An 18,171-nucleotide genomic window follows, 5' to 3' on the forward strand; every position below is an offset into this window, starting at 1 on the left:
GAGCGCTTTTCTTTCCAGGGCAGGGTTCGCCTTTCCGGCCACCCAGAGGAGGCCTCCTGGTCACAGTATCACTTAGAATCTGATTTAGCTTCTGCGGATCATGCTGAATTATTCACTAGCTATGGATACTGGCCCAGCTCTGGGGTCCCAGTGGTGGGGTACCTGAAGTGAGCACACTCCCCAAATCCAGACTTGGAGGAAGGTCAAAGGGGCAAAAGAATCAGGGGCATCAGACTCAGGATGCAGAGGATGTGGGTGCAGGAGCTGGGGCGGCGGGAGGGCTGGAGGCAAAGAATAGTCAGACAAGCTGCCTGCAACACCCCAGCGCCTGCCACTGGAGAGAGAAGGGAGGTCAGAGAAGGCTTCTGTTCCCAGGAACTTTGCTCACTGCCTCCAGCCCTCACTGCAGTTCAGGGGAGCCCTCGGTTCCCTAGGAGCCTAGAAGGAATGCAGTGGGGTGTGTGCACTCGTCACTGCTCCTGTTTCAGAGTCCTCTGCCCTGTGGCGCATAGAGAAAGCCCAAACTGTGCCTGTGAAAAGAAAGCAGCAGCAGAGCAGGGATCAGGTAAGCGATACTGTATTTCCATTGCCTCATCTGGCACCAGAAGAGACCAGGGTCATGTTTCGCATCTCAGGGATGTGGTGAATCCAGAGAGGAATGTGCTCGGTGGCTGGGGAGCCCTGTGCTAGCTGCCAGGACCCATGCCCACATCGCCAGCGCTGGCTCCTTGTCATCTGGAACCGATGACAGAGAGCTCCTCTTGCCTCTTTTATCAGCTCTGTTATCACCCAAACCTTGAGCACACCTTCCACTGGGGTGTGTCTGAGGGGGCTGAGGCTCCTGGGGGGAAGGCTGGGGGCCTGACTGGTGTCTCCCACCCTTGTCTGGGTTGGCAGCGTCTCACCCCCCCCACCCCTGGGGTTGTGCTTAGAGTCAGGTGGGTAGAGAAGGCATGACATCAGGTCTTGGTAGGTACCTTGGACGTTATCTAACTTCACCCCCTGTACCTAGGGGAATTTTGTACTCCCAGAAGCCAGAGCTAATCTGGAGAGCACTGGGTACTTTCTATCTAGAAAGAAAGTCATGGATGTCAGTAGGGAAAAGACGAATAAAGGCTAGTTCCAGAGGCCAGCTGCCTGCTGGGGCAACTGCGTCCAAAACCCTACTCTAAAGTCAAGAGGCTGCTGCTGTTTATGATCTCTGGTGTCAGAGCTTTAGGTAATGGGCAGAGTCATTTCTTCGGCCCCTCTCCTGATTGGACAGGACCCCTAAAAAGCAAGGGGGCTTCACCTGAACATGAGGAACTCAAATCGGACTAAAGGAAGAACTTAACTCACCAGGTACCTCAGATATACTGGGCAACAGGGGCCTTTAATCACTGAGACAGGGAGCGGCAGTTCATGGTGAAGCACAGAGCTGCCCTGCCTTGGACTGGCGGGCGGCTGGCAGTGTGGGCACTGCGTTGGGAGGCCCTCCTGAGGCCGCTGGGCTGGCTGCCCCTCTGCCTAAGGAGCCTTTCCACACAGAGGAAGAGAGAAGGGAAGAGGGGATGAGAGAGGGTGGAAGAGGGGAACGGAGAAGGCAGCTGTCCTCCCCAGCCACTGGGTGTGAGTCCAGGCTGGCACAGACCGACGCATGTACACGAGCGACTGAACGTAAAGAGTGTAACACAGCTCTAAAGGTGGATGCGTTTGTGTGGACAGGCCAATGGGCCAGCCGGACAGGGCCCTGTCGGCCTCCCACGGAACCTGGGCGACAAGCTCAGACACATCAGGAGGCCTCACAGATGGACGGTCCAGCTTCCCCCAGCTGCCGAGGGAACCTGTTTGGAAACCTCTCTCAGCAGAGCGGGCCCCACCCACCTCTGAACCGGTAGGCTTCCACACATAAAAAAACCGGGTTCCTCGACACCTGCCAAGATCTGTCTTCTTGGCAAGAGCCTAGGGCTAAGGGCAGCCCCTCACCTGCCATTCCTCAGAGTAAACAGGGGTGCTTATTTATGCCCCTAATTTATTAGGGCAGAGGAGAAATCTTGTTGTTGGAGAAAATCTTGTTGTTGGAGAAATCCGTCAGGGGAGTGTACAGGACAGGCTGCCCAGAGTCTGCTCTGGTTTACGTGATGAGCGGAACGTCCCTGGTCTCCCCGTCTGGGGCCTGGAGATAACACCTCCATGAGGCCACGGGGGAACGACCATCGTGGCATCATCTCCACGCTCTCCCCCTCACCCCTCAGCACCTGGTCCTCTCTCCGGCCCTGCCTGCCCTCGAAGCCAGGGGGCAGCAGGCTGGCCTGTCGGTAAAGTCCTCCTGCCACGGAGTACTCCGTGCCGGTCTCCTAAGGCTCTGGACATCCTCTGTGAGCTTCAGGCTCCCACCACCCCAACCCGTGCTGCTCCTCATCCTCTTGGGACCAGCCACACTGCACAGATGGGGAAGGATGACCAGGGCAAGGTCAGGGGCCAGGCTGGTAGAGCTGGCTGTGAACTCGGCACTCCTGCTTCTTCCTCTCCCAAGACCCTCCAGCTGGAGCACCTCGCGCAAGCCTTCTGAATGCGGAGACAGCTGGAGAGAGCTTTTGAACAAGGCCGAGAGCGAATCAATGGCCAAGCCAAACGTGGGAGAAAGGGAAAACAAGCCTCTGACCCCTGCAGGGGCTAATCCACTCTCTGAAAGTCTGGGAGCAGGTTATCAAGGCAGGACAGAAGAGTTGCTAGATTTTCCTGAGCGTACACTACGTCTTCTAGGAACTGCTGCTCAGTAAAAGAGAGACCGGGAAGGGGGGTGAGACTTATCTGCTGAGGAACCAGGACGTCCAATGCCACTGCCACTGCACATATAACCAGTGGTTCCTGCTGAGGACTCCAGGGCCCAGATTTCCAGAGGTTAAGGCCACACACAGATGGGGAACCCAGATGTCACCTGCATTCTCTATTTACCTGCCAATGCCCCAGTGCACCAATAATGATGACTTAACTTTTCCACTTTAGAGACATAAGACAGAGAGTGGTTATCTTGCTCGGTGTCACACAAATAGAAGAAAGCAGAATGGCGAGGTTGAGATAACAATCAGTTTTTGTTTTGAAAGGGGAATCATTTAAGACACAACCTTGAAGACAACCAAGTAGACCTGGAGGGAACAAATGACAGGCGAACAACGTCACTAAGACTGAGCTGCTTCCTGGGACTGTGAACCCTTCTCTGTGCCTCTGCTGCACCCCTGCTCTCCGTGGGGCTCCAGGTCCCCTACTTTCTTAGGGAGGGGCCAGAGTGAGCCTCATAGGACAGCTAAGGAACTTTAGCTGCCTCCAGGGTGTTTCAGTAATTCAACCCCTGAGAGGGCCAGCTCTGGTCTGAAAGTCAGCTGCTAAGTTCTAAACAATGGCAAGGGGTGTGGGTAGTGGGGGAAGGCTTATGAATTAAAAATAGATGTTAGTAATCACCAGGGAGCTTGCAGAGAGCATGTGGGGCTATGTTTACTAGAGAGAGAAGAATCCCTTCTATTCATGCCCAGAGACCAGGGTGGAACCACCACCAGCTTATCACACCAGCCACCGGCCTCTGGGTTTGGGGGAGTTAGCTGACCATGCAGGGTTTACTGATGGCTGGAAGACCCCCTTCCTCAGGACATGGAGGCACCCCCTCTTCTCAGCATCCCCCAGGGCCACGCCCATCCCTGGGGGGACAGCGCCAGATCAGAAAGGATGTATAACTGAAGGGGAAATTGCAACCAAGAGATAAAGCCACCGTCCTTGGGCTGAGGCAACCCACTCATGGTGGAAATTGCATAAAATGGTCCCTGGTGGTTTTAGTGACTTCAGATCTCAGTCTGGTCTTGTGGACATGCTAGAAACATGGGGTCTAGTCTCCTCTCTGCCATGAACTGGCTGGGTGCCCTTAGGCAAGCAGCTTCCTGATTCCTGTAGGCCTCAGTCTGCTCATGTGTAAAATGGAGATAACAGTACCTGCTCTGACAACTTCACAGGGATGTTACTAGGAGTAACCGGGGAGTATATGTATGACAAAGCTTTGGAAAGATGAAATTTCCAAATAAGGATATAAAACAGTCATAGGAATAACCATTTTCCCCATTCCCACCCTGAACCCAGGGACCCTTCCCCCAGTGAGCTCACCCAAGAGTCTCCTGGCCTGTCTTCCACCAGCAACAAGAACAGAATCCTGCCACTGTCACCTCCTGGATACCGTGGGGGCAGTGTAAAGACCAAAAAGGAGCCTGCGGAGAAGCTCCCCAGCTGATGGGCTCCCCACCCCCTCCCCCCTGCATTCCCAGTCAGCAAACATCAACAACCCCTCACCAGCCTCCGAAAGTGCCCACCGCGCACCCGCTCACACAGCCTCAGGACTACAAGGTTCCCATTCTCCCTCCTCGCCAAACAGCTCTAGGACCAGAGACCCTGGCTTGACAGGACTGTACTAATTGGACTTTAAAAATGTATCCGCTGACTCAGCAGTGAGAGGCGGGCTTGGCAGCTGCTGCAAACAAAATACTTGCTCACTGAGAATTCCCTGCAGTCCAGTGGTTAGGGCTCGGCACCTTTCACTGCCATGGCCCCGATTCAATCCCTGGTCGGGGAACTAAGACCCCACGAGCCAGGCTATGCGGCCAAAAAAAAAAAAAAACACTTGCTCATTAAGGGCTGAACAACTGGTTCACCCTGTGGGTCCCTCTGGGTCTCCCTTCCCTCCACAAGGCCACGTTTCCCTTTTAGCCGACACATCCAGATCTCACTCTTGGCACAGACTTCCCTGTAGTTAAAACTAAGCTTGCAGATGGTCCAGTGCCATCGTTTTAAATACTCTCTATATGCTGACAACCCCCAAGTGTCTGCCTCCAGCCTGGGTTTCTTCCCAAGACTCCAGACTCCAACATCTGACTGCTTATTTGGCCTCTCCACGTGGATGTTTAACAACCATCTCAAACTCAACGTGTCCAAAGGCTAGCTCTTATTGATGCCCCACGGCCCCTCCAGATATCTGGTCCATGTGCTGTCTTCCCCAACTCAGTTAATGGCAATTTCTTCTTTCCAGCCGCCAGGCCAAAAACCTGTGAGCCATCGCTGCCTGCTCCCCTTCTGCTGTGCCCCACATTCATCAGGAGCCTTTGCAGCTTGATCTCTGAAGCAAATCCAGAATCCAGCCACTTCCCCCACTCTCACTCTGCAGCAAGCCACTGCCACCTCACCCCTGGAGGCTTCCGACAGCTTCCTAGCCAGACTCCCTGCTCACGCTGTGGCTCATAGCCTAGTCTCCACAGAGCAGCCCGAGCGGGCTTCTTCAAGGGTGTCACTCACCTGTACAAAACCTAATGACTTCTCATCTCACTAGAGAAAAAAGTCAAAAGCCCTTTTCCTGGGCTACTAGTGATCTGTAGCCCTCCCTGCATCTTTTAAAAACTAACAAAAACCAGACTGCCTCAACCAATATTGGCCTCCTTTCTCCTCCCCGGAAGAGCTGACCCTCCACTTCCACCATCTCCTCAATCTACTAAAACTGGTTACTTGCCACGGTTATCTATGACCCCCACTGCTTGATACTATCTATGTACATTTCCAAATCCAGATCTGACTTGTCACTCCTGCTGCATTTCACTCTGTTGAATACTTACTTCCTCCCTCTTTAAACTCCTTTCTCCTTATACTTCGGCATCATTTCTCTCCAGGTTCACTCCTGCAGACCTGGCTGCTCTGCCCCTTATACGTCGTCTCTGTCCTTGGTCTCAGCCCCCTCGACACATGCCCTTTGACCGTCTCATCCGCACCCAGGATTTCGAGCTCAGTACCGGCTCCCAGAGTGCTCGCCCCAGCCCAGACCTCTCCCCCAAGAACCCAACTGCCAGTTGGTGCTCTTTAGATGGACAGCTCCCAAAGGCACCTGCAACTCAACATGTCCAAAAGTGAATGCATCACTTGGCTGCCAAAACATGCTCCTTCTGTGTTTCCTCAACTAAAGAATGCCCCATTCCTAAAGTTGCTAAGCCAGAAAACTAAAGTCCTTCTCTACTCCTCTTCCTTCGTCTTCCATGTCCACCTTCTCGCCTATACTATTGAGGAGAACTGCCAAAGGTCTTCTGAATTTATATCTCTGCCTTTCCATCCTCACTGCTGAAGCCTAGACTCCGGCAATAGCTCCAATGACGGTTTCTTTGACTCCACTCCTGTCCCGCTTCTTAATCTATACTGTCCACACTAAGACCCAAAGGGACCTCCTCCTGCCATTTTCCTGCCTAACACCCTTTGATAACTTCACACTACCCCAGACTCAACATGGCAAGGCTTTTTGTGATCTAACCTCTACCTACCTGTCAGCCCCCAAAAGTGCTGGACCCTCCAACGCCAAGGAACCCCGGGTAGTCCCTGGCATCAGCTCGCTTGCCTTTGTACACACTATACTGTTCCTCCCCCCACCCTTCCTCCCAATTCACTGGCTAAATTATACTCCTTCTTCAAGAGTCAGCTCAATGGCTTCCTCTAGAAGGTCTTTTCCAACAAGCTCCCATATCCTCAACACAGCCTCATCACCCTATCTTGTCCATTCACCAGTCTGTCTCCCCTCTATTCAGGGAGGACTGTACCTCCGGCTTATTCATTCTTATAGCACATAACAAGTATGCAAGAAATATCAATACTTATTATATGAATAAAAGAATGAATACAGAGATTCAGAAAGTACCAAACTAGATTTTCTCCTTACCAAACAGCCCTTCATGGATTCCTCCTCTATCTTCTTTGGTTGGTAACAATATTAAAAACCATACTGTGCCAGGCTCCATTCCAAGTATTTGACATATATGAACCCAGTTAATCCCAGAGCAATTCTACTATTATTATCCCCATCTTCAACTGGGAAAACTGAAGTACAAACAAATTAAGTGACTCAGGCTGTAAGTGACAGAACCAGGGTTGATGCTAGTCTGTGCTCTCAACCACTGCACGTATTGCCTCTTGAGAGCATGTTTAAGGAAAACAAACCAAAATTACTATCGGCCTGAGCAAAAGATAATTTTCAAAAACAAATCCCCCAACAAACAAAAATCAGCCTTTTGGGGATCATCTCTTGCTTTTGGCTTGTCCTACCTCTGGCTCCTTCAATCAGACACACAGCTCTGCAGGCGGCAGCGTGTCCACACCCACCAGGCCAGGCCCCAGCTCAGGTCCTCAAGGCCAGAGGCCCCTGCGCAGGTGGCTCCTGCCTCTGAGTATCCCCGACCCGGAAGGCCCTCCTCTTGCCCCGCCTCACCTTGTCGCTGAGACCCTCGGCCTCCTCGGCCAAGAGGTTGCCACCATCAGCCAGCAGCAGGGACGTGTCAGTGGTGGAAGAAGACCGGGGGCGGCACTGGTGCTGGTGCAGGATGGCGGCCAGGCTGCTGTCCTGGGGGGCCTTGCGCAGCAGGTGGGGGCTGCCACGCTGAGGCTCCAGGGAGCTGCTCTTGGTGCGCCGGCCCCCGCTGCCGCCACTCCCACTGCTGCTGTGCAGGCTAGCACCCCGCTTGATGGAGGGCCGGGAGCGGATCTGCTGCAGCACGCGGTTGAAGGCAGTGGGTCTGGCGGGCAGGTCGTGCAGGGACATGGCGTAGGAGACGCGGTGCATCTCCGGGGAGCGCTCCTTCTCGTCCGGGGAGTCATGGTCGGACATGCCCTGCTGATGCTGCTGCTGATGGGAATCCTGAGACGTCTGGTGCTCCCTCTCCCGTGACCGGCGGCGGCCGTGGAACAGGTGCTTGAAGCCGTGGCCAAACATGGAGCCCTCTGAGAGCTGCTGGATTTTCTTAAGGAGGAAAGATGAAGAATCTGGTGAGCGGAAAGCTCTCGAATGCCTAGTCGGTTGCGGGCAGAGGTGAGGGGTCCATTCCTGGGATATGAGTGTAGCTCCTACAGCCATCTGAATCTGGAAGATCCCCCATGAATGTCCTGTCATGCCTTAAAGGTCACCTTGCAGAAAGGTGGCAACCCAGACCAATTCCTCTCATTCACAAAGAAATGTACCTGTATGGCTTCCCACAGGACATTCCAAATCCACACATGGTTCAGGATTACTGGTCATGATATCCTTGTGGCTATAGTCTGGGGCTTAGTGGCACATGCGGGCAGCACTTGGCTCATGAGGTTTATCCCTCTGGACTGATCCTCCCTCCATCCCCTAGTCCCTTTCTCCTTCCAATTAGGTCCTTCCTCCAGATGCTCTTTTGGCCCACCAAGCATCCATTTCCAAAGACACCTCATCACAACACTCCCTGGGAAAATCAGGGTCATACAATCAGGTTATAAAATTGTAGCAGATATTGCTAATGACCTACCAATAACTATTCTCCTTTCTTTCTTACCAAATTGCATGGCCTTATTGTGCCATGCTAAAAATTCTTGCTTCATCAGACCCCCTTGCAGCTAGGAGTAGACACGTGACATAGTTTGGGCCAATGAAAAGCAAGGTGAGCGTTTCTGGGGAAACTTTTGCTTACCTAATAAAGGTACTAGCCCTTTTTACTTCTTCCCATCTGGAATGTGGAGGTAATGCCTGGAGATGCAGCAGCCGTCTTGCAACTGCCAGTAACTGGCACGATGATGAAGACCTACACACAGATGGTAAAGCCCCCAACAACAGGCCTGGGAACTTGAAGGCCCTATGGAATCACCAACCCAGCTGTGAATGTCTACCCTGGGATTCTTGGTTCATGAAATAAACAAGTCTATCTTTATCTATACAATTCTAGAATAATTTCCTCTTATTTATAGCCAATCTCATTCCTGACATAGCAATAAAATAAATTTTCTGAAGCTTCCGAGTTGGTGAATACTTCCATGCCAGGAGGGTGACACATCCCAGTCCCAGGGCCACAGAAACTCCTGTACTCAAGACCTTCCAAACCTCACCGTATGTGCCTCTTCATCTGGCTGTTCATCTGTATCCTGTATAATAAACTGGTAAATGTTAGAAAAGTAAATAAACTACCTCAATGGGCATACCTTGTAGTGCGGTCAGTAATGTGACCACTTCTTTAGAATACAATCAGAATACAGTCTTAGTGTCTTTCCACTCAGACTGGAACAAACCAAAGGGGCTCTGGAGCCCAGTGCTGCACTGGCTCCAGCCTTCCCTCTTAGCTCTGCCGCTGAGGAGTTCCACCTGCTCCCCAGGCAGCACTGCTCAGCGAGAGGCAGCCCAACCACCCGGCCAGGGCGAGGCAACCTGTGGGATTACTCCAGACAGCTGCTTCTGTCAGGGGGTCGGCTCATGTGGTGGAGCCGAACCCTCGGCAGAAAGCCTCAGAGCCAACAGGAGGAGGGGTGGGACTTTGAGGACCAGGTGAGAACGCCCACTCTGTAACTCCTGAGAGGGAAACTCAGAACCCAGCCACATGGGGTTCAATGTCTTCATCTGTAAGGAACAACTCATCACCTCAGGAGGCAGCCTCGGTCAGCTATGAAACCTTGCAAAGAATTACAAGTACTGGCTTTTCTTTTTTTTCTAGAAACAAACCTACAGAGCAGAAAACTTGAACCATGCAGACACCAAGGAGAAAACCAACTTCAGATCTTCTGAATTAGCTGACCCCACTCTCACTGTTAACTTTACACCTCAGCGTGCTTTGTGCAGACACTACTGTTAAGATGTAAGCTGCACTTACATCTGATGTCAATAACAACGCACACTACTGTGGATTACGTCAAAGTGCAGGATTGTCATTTTTCACCTCGTTTGAGTAGCCCCACAATCCTCAAAGTAGGTGGGGGCCTTCTACAACCCATTTTACAGGCCAGATAAGTTATATCATCACAGCTCACCGTGAACTAACGGTTTACAGTTTTCAATATGCTCTTTCTCCTGCATTCTCTCACTTGCTTTTCCCAGAAACGAATAAAGGCAACAGCAGCAACATTTCCATTTTTAGGTGAGGAAATTAAGGTGACCATTACTCCTTCTCAAGAATTTAATCCTGGGGCAGCCCCGCAGATGCTAGGTTTCACAGTGCCAGGTCTCCCGATGGGAGCTACCATCTCCTCGGGGCCAGCCTGAGGCAGAGTCTGCTCAGGGTAAAGCCACCACGTCCAAGGTAGGCCGGACTGAGGAGTGCACTCCGCCAGACTTGGAAATGGCCAGATCCTGCAGCCTCTGGACCAGGGACAGGCCAGGACACCCTCCTCCTCGTCGGGCCCAAGCTGATAGCAGACCATCCTCCAGGCATCGTAGATGGGACCAGCTGGCTCTGGCATTTGCCCAGCAACTTCTGCCAAATGGTCACATTACATATTACAAATTGTCTTTCTAGCATTCTATTCCAAGCCTCTTTCTCCTCTCCCCACCATTCCTAGCCTAGTTTCTCCAACACTGAGGCCCCTCTTCCACATCCACTCAGATACAGGGTTCCCTTCAAAAGACGGCACCAGAGTCCCAAGGCATTTCCTCTCCCTGAGTCCCAGGAGAAGGGGGCAGGCACTGGGGACAGCAGCCACCACTGTCTGCTATACTGCACTGAATCCTAAAGTCCTTGGTCAAATTACTTTTAATATCATACAACAGCATTTTTCAAAGTGCTTTCCAATGTATGTTGTCACTCTAACCTGACGCTAGCCTAACCCCAGGAGGCAGGATGTCACAGAGCATCAGTGTCTCCATTTTGCAGATGAAGAAACTGAAGCACAGCACAGTTAAGGGGCTCATCCCAGTCACACAGAAGAACCTCCAACTTCTAGTCTAAGTTACCTTCACTGGCTCACACACTGATTCCGAGACTAAAGCAGATACAGTATTTACATGTGTCCCAGAACAGTATCAGAAGCAGGATCAAAACAAAACAAAAATGCCTGGGCCAAGGGGGGGGGGTTCCGCCCCCTGAACTGCAGGGGTGAATCTTCCCGTGCCACATTGTAGGACTGGGGCAAGACCTGTAACCAGTGTGGGTCTTCCTTTCCCACCTTCCCGTCTGTTCTGCAGGTAAAGGAAAGCCAGGGTGACCCCAGGACCTTTGCCCCAGCAGCGCTGAGGAGTCTGCCAAAGTCTATGGTAGAGATGAGGGAAAAGAACAAAAAAGAAGACAAAGAATAATGGGGGGAGAGAGATGGCTCCAAATGCAGGGGTTTTTCCTCACTTAGAAGGTGCAAGGCAAGAAAGCAGGGTAACACATGGGCTGGGCTGTTTCTGCATGTGGGTGTCAGGGAGGAGAGAGTTAAGGAGTTTTTGACATAACACGGTAAGTAAGTGTTCAAAAAAAAAAAAAGAAAGAAAGAAAGAAAGAAACCAGCACATACACATAACCAGCCACAAGTTTTGGAAATGAGGAAAACCATGGTGACTAGCTTGAGGGAACTCAGCCACCAACGCGGCAGAAAGCACCACCTGCTCTGACTAACAGGTTCCAGCTACTAAATGTCACTTGCTTCTCCACACTGACTATTGCTTTTCCCCAGCTGCCAGAAACCATTTTGGTGGCCAAACGAAGCCATGTATTTATTAGGAAAAGGGAGCTGAGATGTTTCAGAGCTAGAGATGCGACACAAACAGCTCTCCTGATCCATGAGAACAAGCAAGGTCTGTCCCAGAACTGCCCAGAGGCCAGAAGCAAGGCAGAATGGAGAGCATCCTGGGGCCAGGTGCCTGTACCTGGGGAGGTAAAGGAGAGAAGTTTGCTGTCTTTCCCTGAACTATCCTTAAGGGCAGAAAGGGTGCCGTCTCCTTGGAGTGCCATCATCGTCTCAGGAAGAAAGTGTAGACTAGATGGTTTCCAAAAGCTCCTTCCTGAGAAGGCTGTGGTCTCTGAACAGTTAGGCTTCATCCCCTTTCCTCCCTGGGTGTGGGTCTCCCAAAGGGGAAGTCTGCTCCAAAAGCTGCAAACACAGCTGCATGAGGTCAAAAGTAAAATGCTTCGGGGTGCAGTGACTTGGGCACCATCTGGTTAAAAATAGCCAAAAGCAGCTTCTAATTCCTCCAAGTCCCTGTGTTCTTAACAACTCCCATTAGAGCTGAAAGGACCTTTAAAAGTGACACTAACCTAGAGTTAATTATCCCACCTGGCAGCTGACTGCATAGCTGACTGAACATCCCCTCCGCCTGCCTGGGTTTGAAACTCCCTCTGCCCCACCACAGGTCCGGCTGGGAGGGTTAGGGGGGGATTGGGTTACCGTGAGCCTTAGCAAGCCTAGGTCGCCAACGTTCCTCTATTTATAGGGTCTCTATGGAAACAGGGCCAGCATTAGAGAGCTAATCGCTGTAAAAAACCCACAGAGTCCTACTCTCGAGATACAAAGTGGATTGCAGAAGTCTTCAACTGCCCTTAAGAGGCCTTGGGTGGGGAGCCTGGGGTTGGAGCGGGAGAGGAACTGCCACCCCAGGTTTGGCACTGACAGCCACAATGATGAAGAGTGAGCGGATGCAACTGTTTCTCTTAGAAACACAGTGATGAAAGATTTTTGGAAGCATTTGTTTTCTTCCCCAGCATCCCAGCTGACATTAAACAAACAGATCTCCACTCAGGGGCAAGTGATTTCCCCATTCTCAATTTTATTTTAATTCCTCGTTCCTTTATTGCTCGGAGAATTCTGCCTGAGCCAATGCAAGTCAGGCAAGGTGACCTCATGCAGCGGATCTTAAGGCAGAATCGGCTCAACATTTATCAGCATAAAAGATTCTTTTTTCTTTTTAATGATTTTTTTTTGATGTGGACCATTTTTAAAGTCTTTATTGAATTTGTTACAGTGTTGCTTCCATTTTATGTTTTGGTTTTTTTGGCCACGAGGCATGTGGGATCTTAGCTCCCCGACCAGGGATTGAACCCACACCCCCCTCACTGGAAGGTGAAGTCATAACCACTGGACCACCAGGGAAGTCCCAAAAGATTCTGATTAAAGTTATCTTCACGGTGTGCCCTTTCTCTGCCTCTTATCCTACACCCCGTTCACTGCTTCCTGCCCCATACAGCCCTGTCTGACCATGCCGGTCTAAAGTGACCTTACCACCCTGCTCTGAACTCCAGAAAGCTCGTCATCCGCACCACTCATCTCGCAATTAATCATGTTCTCCCTGGTGACACGGCTCTGTCAAACTGTTATCCAACTTTTCACCTGCTTCTGGATGGAATCCTCCATGAGCAAATGGAGGGCAGGAGCTATAACATCTATTATCTTTGTGCCCCCAATAGTAGGGGGAGGGCTTCCCTGCTGGCGCAGTGGTTGAGAGTCCGCCTGCCGATGCCGGGGACACGGGTTCGTGCCCTGGTCCGGGAAGATCCCACATGCCGCGGAGGCTGGGCCGGTGAGCCATGGCCGCTAAGCCTGCGCGTCCAGAGCCTGTGCTCCACAACGGGAGAGGCCACAGCGGTGAGAGGCCCGCGTACCGCAAAAAAAAAAAAAAAAAAAAAAAAAATGCCTTCCCTGCTGAAGGCATCAGTATCTGTTAACCCATGAACGCTTTGCCGGCAGGCTCTCTACTGGACCGCTGCACGAACAAGGGGCATCGGGTGCAGGTGACGCACCTGTGATCAGCACAGGCTGCAAGCCAGCAAGGAGAATCATATAGGATTCAGTTGCAACTTTCCCTCAGCTCTTTGGTTTCTAATCGCTCTTCACTCTGAGCAGACAGAAAGACCACTGAATGGTGTGGATGAAAGAACCCAAATGAGTCCTGAGTCAAAAGCACTTCGAGGGGCTTCCCTGGTGGCACAGTGGTTAAGAATCCGCCTGCCAGTGAAGGTAACACAGGTTCGAGCCCTGGTCCAGGAAGATCCCACATGCCGCGGAGCAACTAAGCCCGTGCGCCACAACTACTGAGCCTGCATTCTAGAGCCCCAGAGCCACAACTACTGAGCCTGTGTGCCACAACTACTGAGCCTGTGTGCCACAACTACTGAAGCCCGCGTGACTAGAGCCCGTGCTCCGCAACAAGAGGAGCCACCGCAATGAGAAGCCCGTGCACCGCAACGAAGAGTAGCCCCTGCTCACCGCAACTAGAGAAAGCCCGCGTGCAGCAACGAAGACCCAGTGCAGCCAAAAATAAATAAATAAATAAATACATAAAATTTAAAAAAAAAAAAAAGCACTTCGAACCAGGACTGGAATGGTGCAATTCAGAGCACCCCCTTCTTCTTCCAGGAAAAAATATTAGTATGGTTCAGAAATCTCTGGAGAAATTGTTTGCAGGGGCTTTTGTGAGAGGAAAGAGAACCTCAGGGGAAGTCTAGGGGAAGGCCTCCAGCCAGCAAACCCATAGCCTTCCTTTCAGGAAAGGCTGGGGAGAGGCGGAGAGGTCTGCGATTTCCTCCCCTGCCCTCGGGCTTCTAAGAGGCGTCAGGACAGAGCCAGCTGACTCTCGTGCTTAGCCACTCATCCCAGGCCTCAGCAACATCTACCACATGCTGTATTTTTAACAGGAACGTGTGCTCCGTGTCCCTTTCTGCAGTTTTCCCCTGAGCCCCTCCCACTCCCACTCTCGCAGGCACTGCATTTACTTGCCGGAAAATCTTGGTGTACTTTTGGTCAGCCGACACTGTCTGTGACCAGCAATCTAGCCTCTCCTCCCAACTAGCAAGGAACCTGGCAGCAGCAAAGGACTGGATAATGATCACAAATGAATCAAGACATGAACTCAAGTGGTTCACAGGAATCCAAGCCACAGGGGGCAGGGGATGTGACTCTGAATTGTTGGGCTCCTGTTGCAGGAGCGTCTGCTGAGATAGCCCCTGAAGGTCACATCAAATGTGTGGAGTAGCTGAGAAGGCCCCCAAAGTACCTGCATAAGCTGCCTGTGGGGCAAGGTCCATTTTCAGGCTATTTTTCAGTTACAGTTTTATGAGTGCTCCTTTAAGACTGCTGCTTAATTATTTTTCCTTCTTTTCACTGATCCTCCCCACCCCATAATCACGGATCCCGGGCCACCATAGGAGAAATTTACAGTGCAGTTCTCCACTACACTGAAGGACCATGGAGGGAGACCACGGGAGTCTCTGAAAGCTCTGGCTGCCACTAGCTAGGGCACATTCAGACCAAAATTCTCTCCTCTCCCTCTGCACAACTTCCACGAAGGTGCTTCACACAAAGCCTTTTTTTTTTCCCCCTTTCTCAAGATGATTTCCTCCATTGCACCTAGTCCATCACAATGCCTGGAGCTGTCACAAGAAAACAGAAGTGGGACTTAAGGGACCAAAAGTTCCTATCTCCAAAGTTTAAAATGAAAACAAAAGCAAGCCAGAACTGCTGGTTGCTCCAGGGCAAACACAGGTATGAGACAGGGGGGTGTTAAAAATCAAACTTACCCCGTTCTGGTACCACCATCAAATCTAAAACAAGTTAGCTTCAACCCAGTGCTAGAGCCAAAGATGGAATTTTTCCATCATTGGAAAACTGTGCCAGCGCTGGTAAACAAGTTTGAACACACTTCACTATTCCTGGTCCCTTTCCCCCAGAAAAAGGCTCAGAAAAGTTGAGTGATGTGCCTGAGATCAAAGAGCAAATCAAATTGCGATAGCCCCCAAGTTCATGCCTGGTTCTGAAGTCCCTACACTGTAAACATGTGATAAAGCAGACAGAGATAAACAGGAAAAGGCCCTGATTGTCTCCCTGTGCTCCCACTGAGCAGGCAGCAGCTAGGTTTTCTCTGGGCTGCCAGCCTGGGTCCACATGGCGGTGGTCACCTCGGTGATACGCTTTCTGGTGGGGGTGGAGGATAACTTGTAAGGACAACATCTTTTCTCACACCTGATCTCAATTTTGGTTCAGGGAAAGTCAGCATTTAATATCGAATGTAGAGTTGTTGCTTTGTCTGCCCCAACCAGAATGAGAGTGTCACAAAAAAAAAATAAAAAGAGAGAGAAAGAGAGGGAGTATAAGAGGGTGGAGATGAACGAGCTTCTTTAAGCAGCTTTATCTACAAAGACACTGCAGCCCCACACCACAACCAGTCCACCTTCCCTCACGAAGGCAGCTGGGGGAATGAATGGAGCTGGCCGTTTCCACTGCTGCCTGAGCTGAAGAGTCGGGGAGTTTCCAAGGCTGCTGCTCATGGACTCAGCGTGAGAATCCCACCTGGTCAAGGAATCAGGGTTTGCTAGCCAAACCCATCTGGATCGGCCCAGAATGAAGGTGAAGTCTGCAGCAGAAAGCTGGCCCCCTCCCCACATCAGCATAAGAGCAGCTCTTTTCCTTCACCATCTCAGTTAAAATAGGAACCACACCTCCTGACCACACAGGGTGGGCTCGGAAGTAGCAGGTGTGCCAGGTACCAAGGACTTCCTGTGCACAGCCTACCCAGTGGAGCTCATCTTAGACATAAGGCTAGCCCCAAAACTCTGAAAAGGACAGCAGCAAAACCAGAGGTCACATTTGAATAACTACCACAAATTTTTAAAGTACACACATGGAGGTAGCAGTCACCTTCTCACCCCTCCCCAAGAAACACAGACAGGTAACACACAGGTAAGAGCACACTCACCTGCGCTCTAACTTCCTGACTGTGCCGTTCAGGCCAAACGAGGAATGTCATTGGTTTATTCTGGTGAGCTCCTTAGTGGCTGCTGCCATAGGATACAGGCTTTATTTAACACAACGGAGTCCTTTTGCTCCCCTAGCTAAGACCTTGCACCCACTCTGGAGAAAATGTCCCCCAGGCATCAATCTCCGATGCATCTAAGTTCCTTCCTTGGGCTGACATCTCTCTCAGCCCTGTGGTGAGCTGGCTTGAGAAGCCTGAGCCTGCAGTCCCTGTGGCAGCTCCAGCGAAGGTGCATTATTTATCACAGCTGCTGTTTTAATTAATATAGAGACATCCAATACAGCTCAATAATTGTCTCGGCAACCTCAGGCTGGAAAATAAAGGACTCCCAGCTGCATGCAATCGCCTCTTTCGGATCCTGGTTCTAAATGCCGGCTCTGCGTGTGTGCAACTTGAACCGAGGCCCCAAACCAGCCTAAGCACTAAGCAGCCACCTGTCAGTTCTCCACCCTGGGGTTGGTTTAGCAAGCGGGCAGGGATCTCCAAGCACTAGCTTAACCTCTGGCTCCACCTAACGGCAAGAAACCCACACTCCCCTTTCACAGACGGACAAACTGAGCTTCACTCCAGGAAGGTCCCAAAAGGAGGAAGCTAATTCAGCAAAGGAAACTAACGGTCTTCTGCTTGGGCTCCCACGCTGTCATTTTCTTCCCCTGCCATTTTACAGGAGGGAAAGTGATGTCAACTTTTTAGTTAGCATCCTGGATTTCTCCAGCCCTTTGTCTGCGAATAGCACTTCACACACAATCTCGGATGCGTAAGTCACTAGAACGTCTGCTGAATAATGAGGAACAGACACAGAGGCCCGAAATAAGCTGAAAGACAGAGGCACAAATGGTACCTGACGTCCAGCACAGGGTCTGGCCCAACATCTGCTCATTCTCTCTGACCTTTGTCTGGCTTCCCCATCACTTTTATCCTGTTAAAGCACTTCTGAGTGGGGCGGGGAAAGCTAAGTCGCCGGCTGGACTCGTAAGGGGAGGGTCTGCGCTCACCTTTAAATCGGGAGGCTTGCTTCGGGGACCCGGGTTGGGCGCCGCGGCAGCGCCCGCATCCGAAGTTGGCCCGCCAGCAGAGTTAGCACCCGTGGCCTCCCCAGGCCGGAGGTCCGCGCCCGGCAGGTGGCAAGCTGCATCTTCCAGCCCAGCTCCATCCTCCTCACCCTGTTGTTGCTGCAGCTCGTCCGATTTGCACCTCTTCATGGTGTATGTGGGTCGGCAAGGGGAATCTGTCCTTCCAGCGCGCCTTCTTGGGGGAGACCGCACCCCCTCTTACACTCAGAAACGAGGCTCGGGGTCTAAATTATTAACGAGGAGGGGAGTCGGCGGATCACAATTTCTTGAATTAAAAAAATAAACCTTTTTAAAGGAGGGTGAGAGAGGGGAGAGGAGGGGGAGCCTTGGTTACAGCTTGGAATAGTTCATTACGACCTGGGGAGCGGAGACAGGTCACAATCGAGGCTGGGCAGCAGGAGTCCTTGGGCAGTCATTGGAGCGGGAGGAGATAGCCCCCAGCCCCCAAACTTTCTGCTTCAGGGCAAGGGCCGGGCGGAGGGGAGCTGGGCGGCACAGCGCAGACCTCCCGGCGGGCCGGGCTGCTGGGCGCGGCAGGCATGGCGCGGCCGGCCGGGCAGGTCCTCGTCGGCAGCCCTTGGCGCCGACTGCGGCCCCCAGCCCTGC

At 51.8% G+C, this 18,171-nt stretch overlaps 1 protein-coding gene across 1 annotated transcript in view; it reads right to left on the bottom strand.

The window, feature by feature from the left end:
* Positions 1-18,171, bottom strand: part of TMCC2 (transmembrane and coiled-coil domain family 2) — a 35,322-nt gene extending 17,151 nt beyond the window's left edge. The window contains exons 1-2 of the mRNA XM_082616265.1: positions 17,488-18,171; positions 7,256-7,783 (exon numbers count right to left, since the gene is read on the bottom strand). Coding sequence (XP_082472391.1) covers positions 7,256-7,783; positions 17,488-17,694 — 735 coding nt within the window. The 5' untranslated portion in view covers positions 17,695-18,171. The remainder of the gene's footprint in view (positions 1-7,255; positions 7,784-17,487) is intronic.

The sequence above is a fragment of the Mesoplodon mirus genome, assembly GCF_964341445.2.
Source record: "Mesoplodon mirus genome assembly, chromosome: 3".
Classification (NCBI taxonomy): Eukaryota; Metazoa; Chordata; class Mammalia; order Artiodactyla; family Ziphiidae; genus Mesoplodon; species Mesoplodon mirus.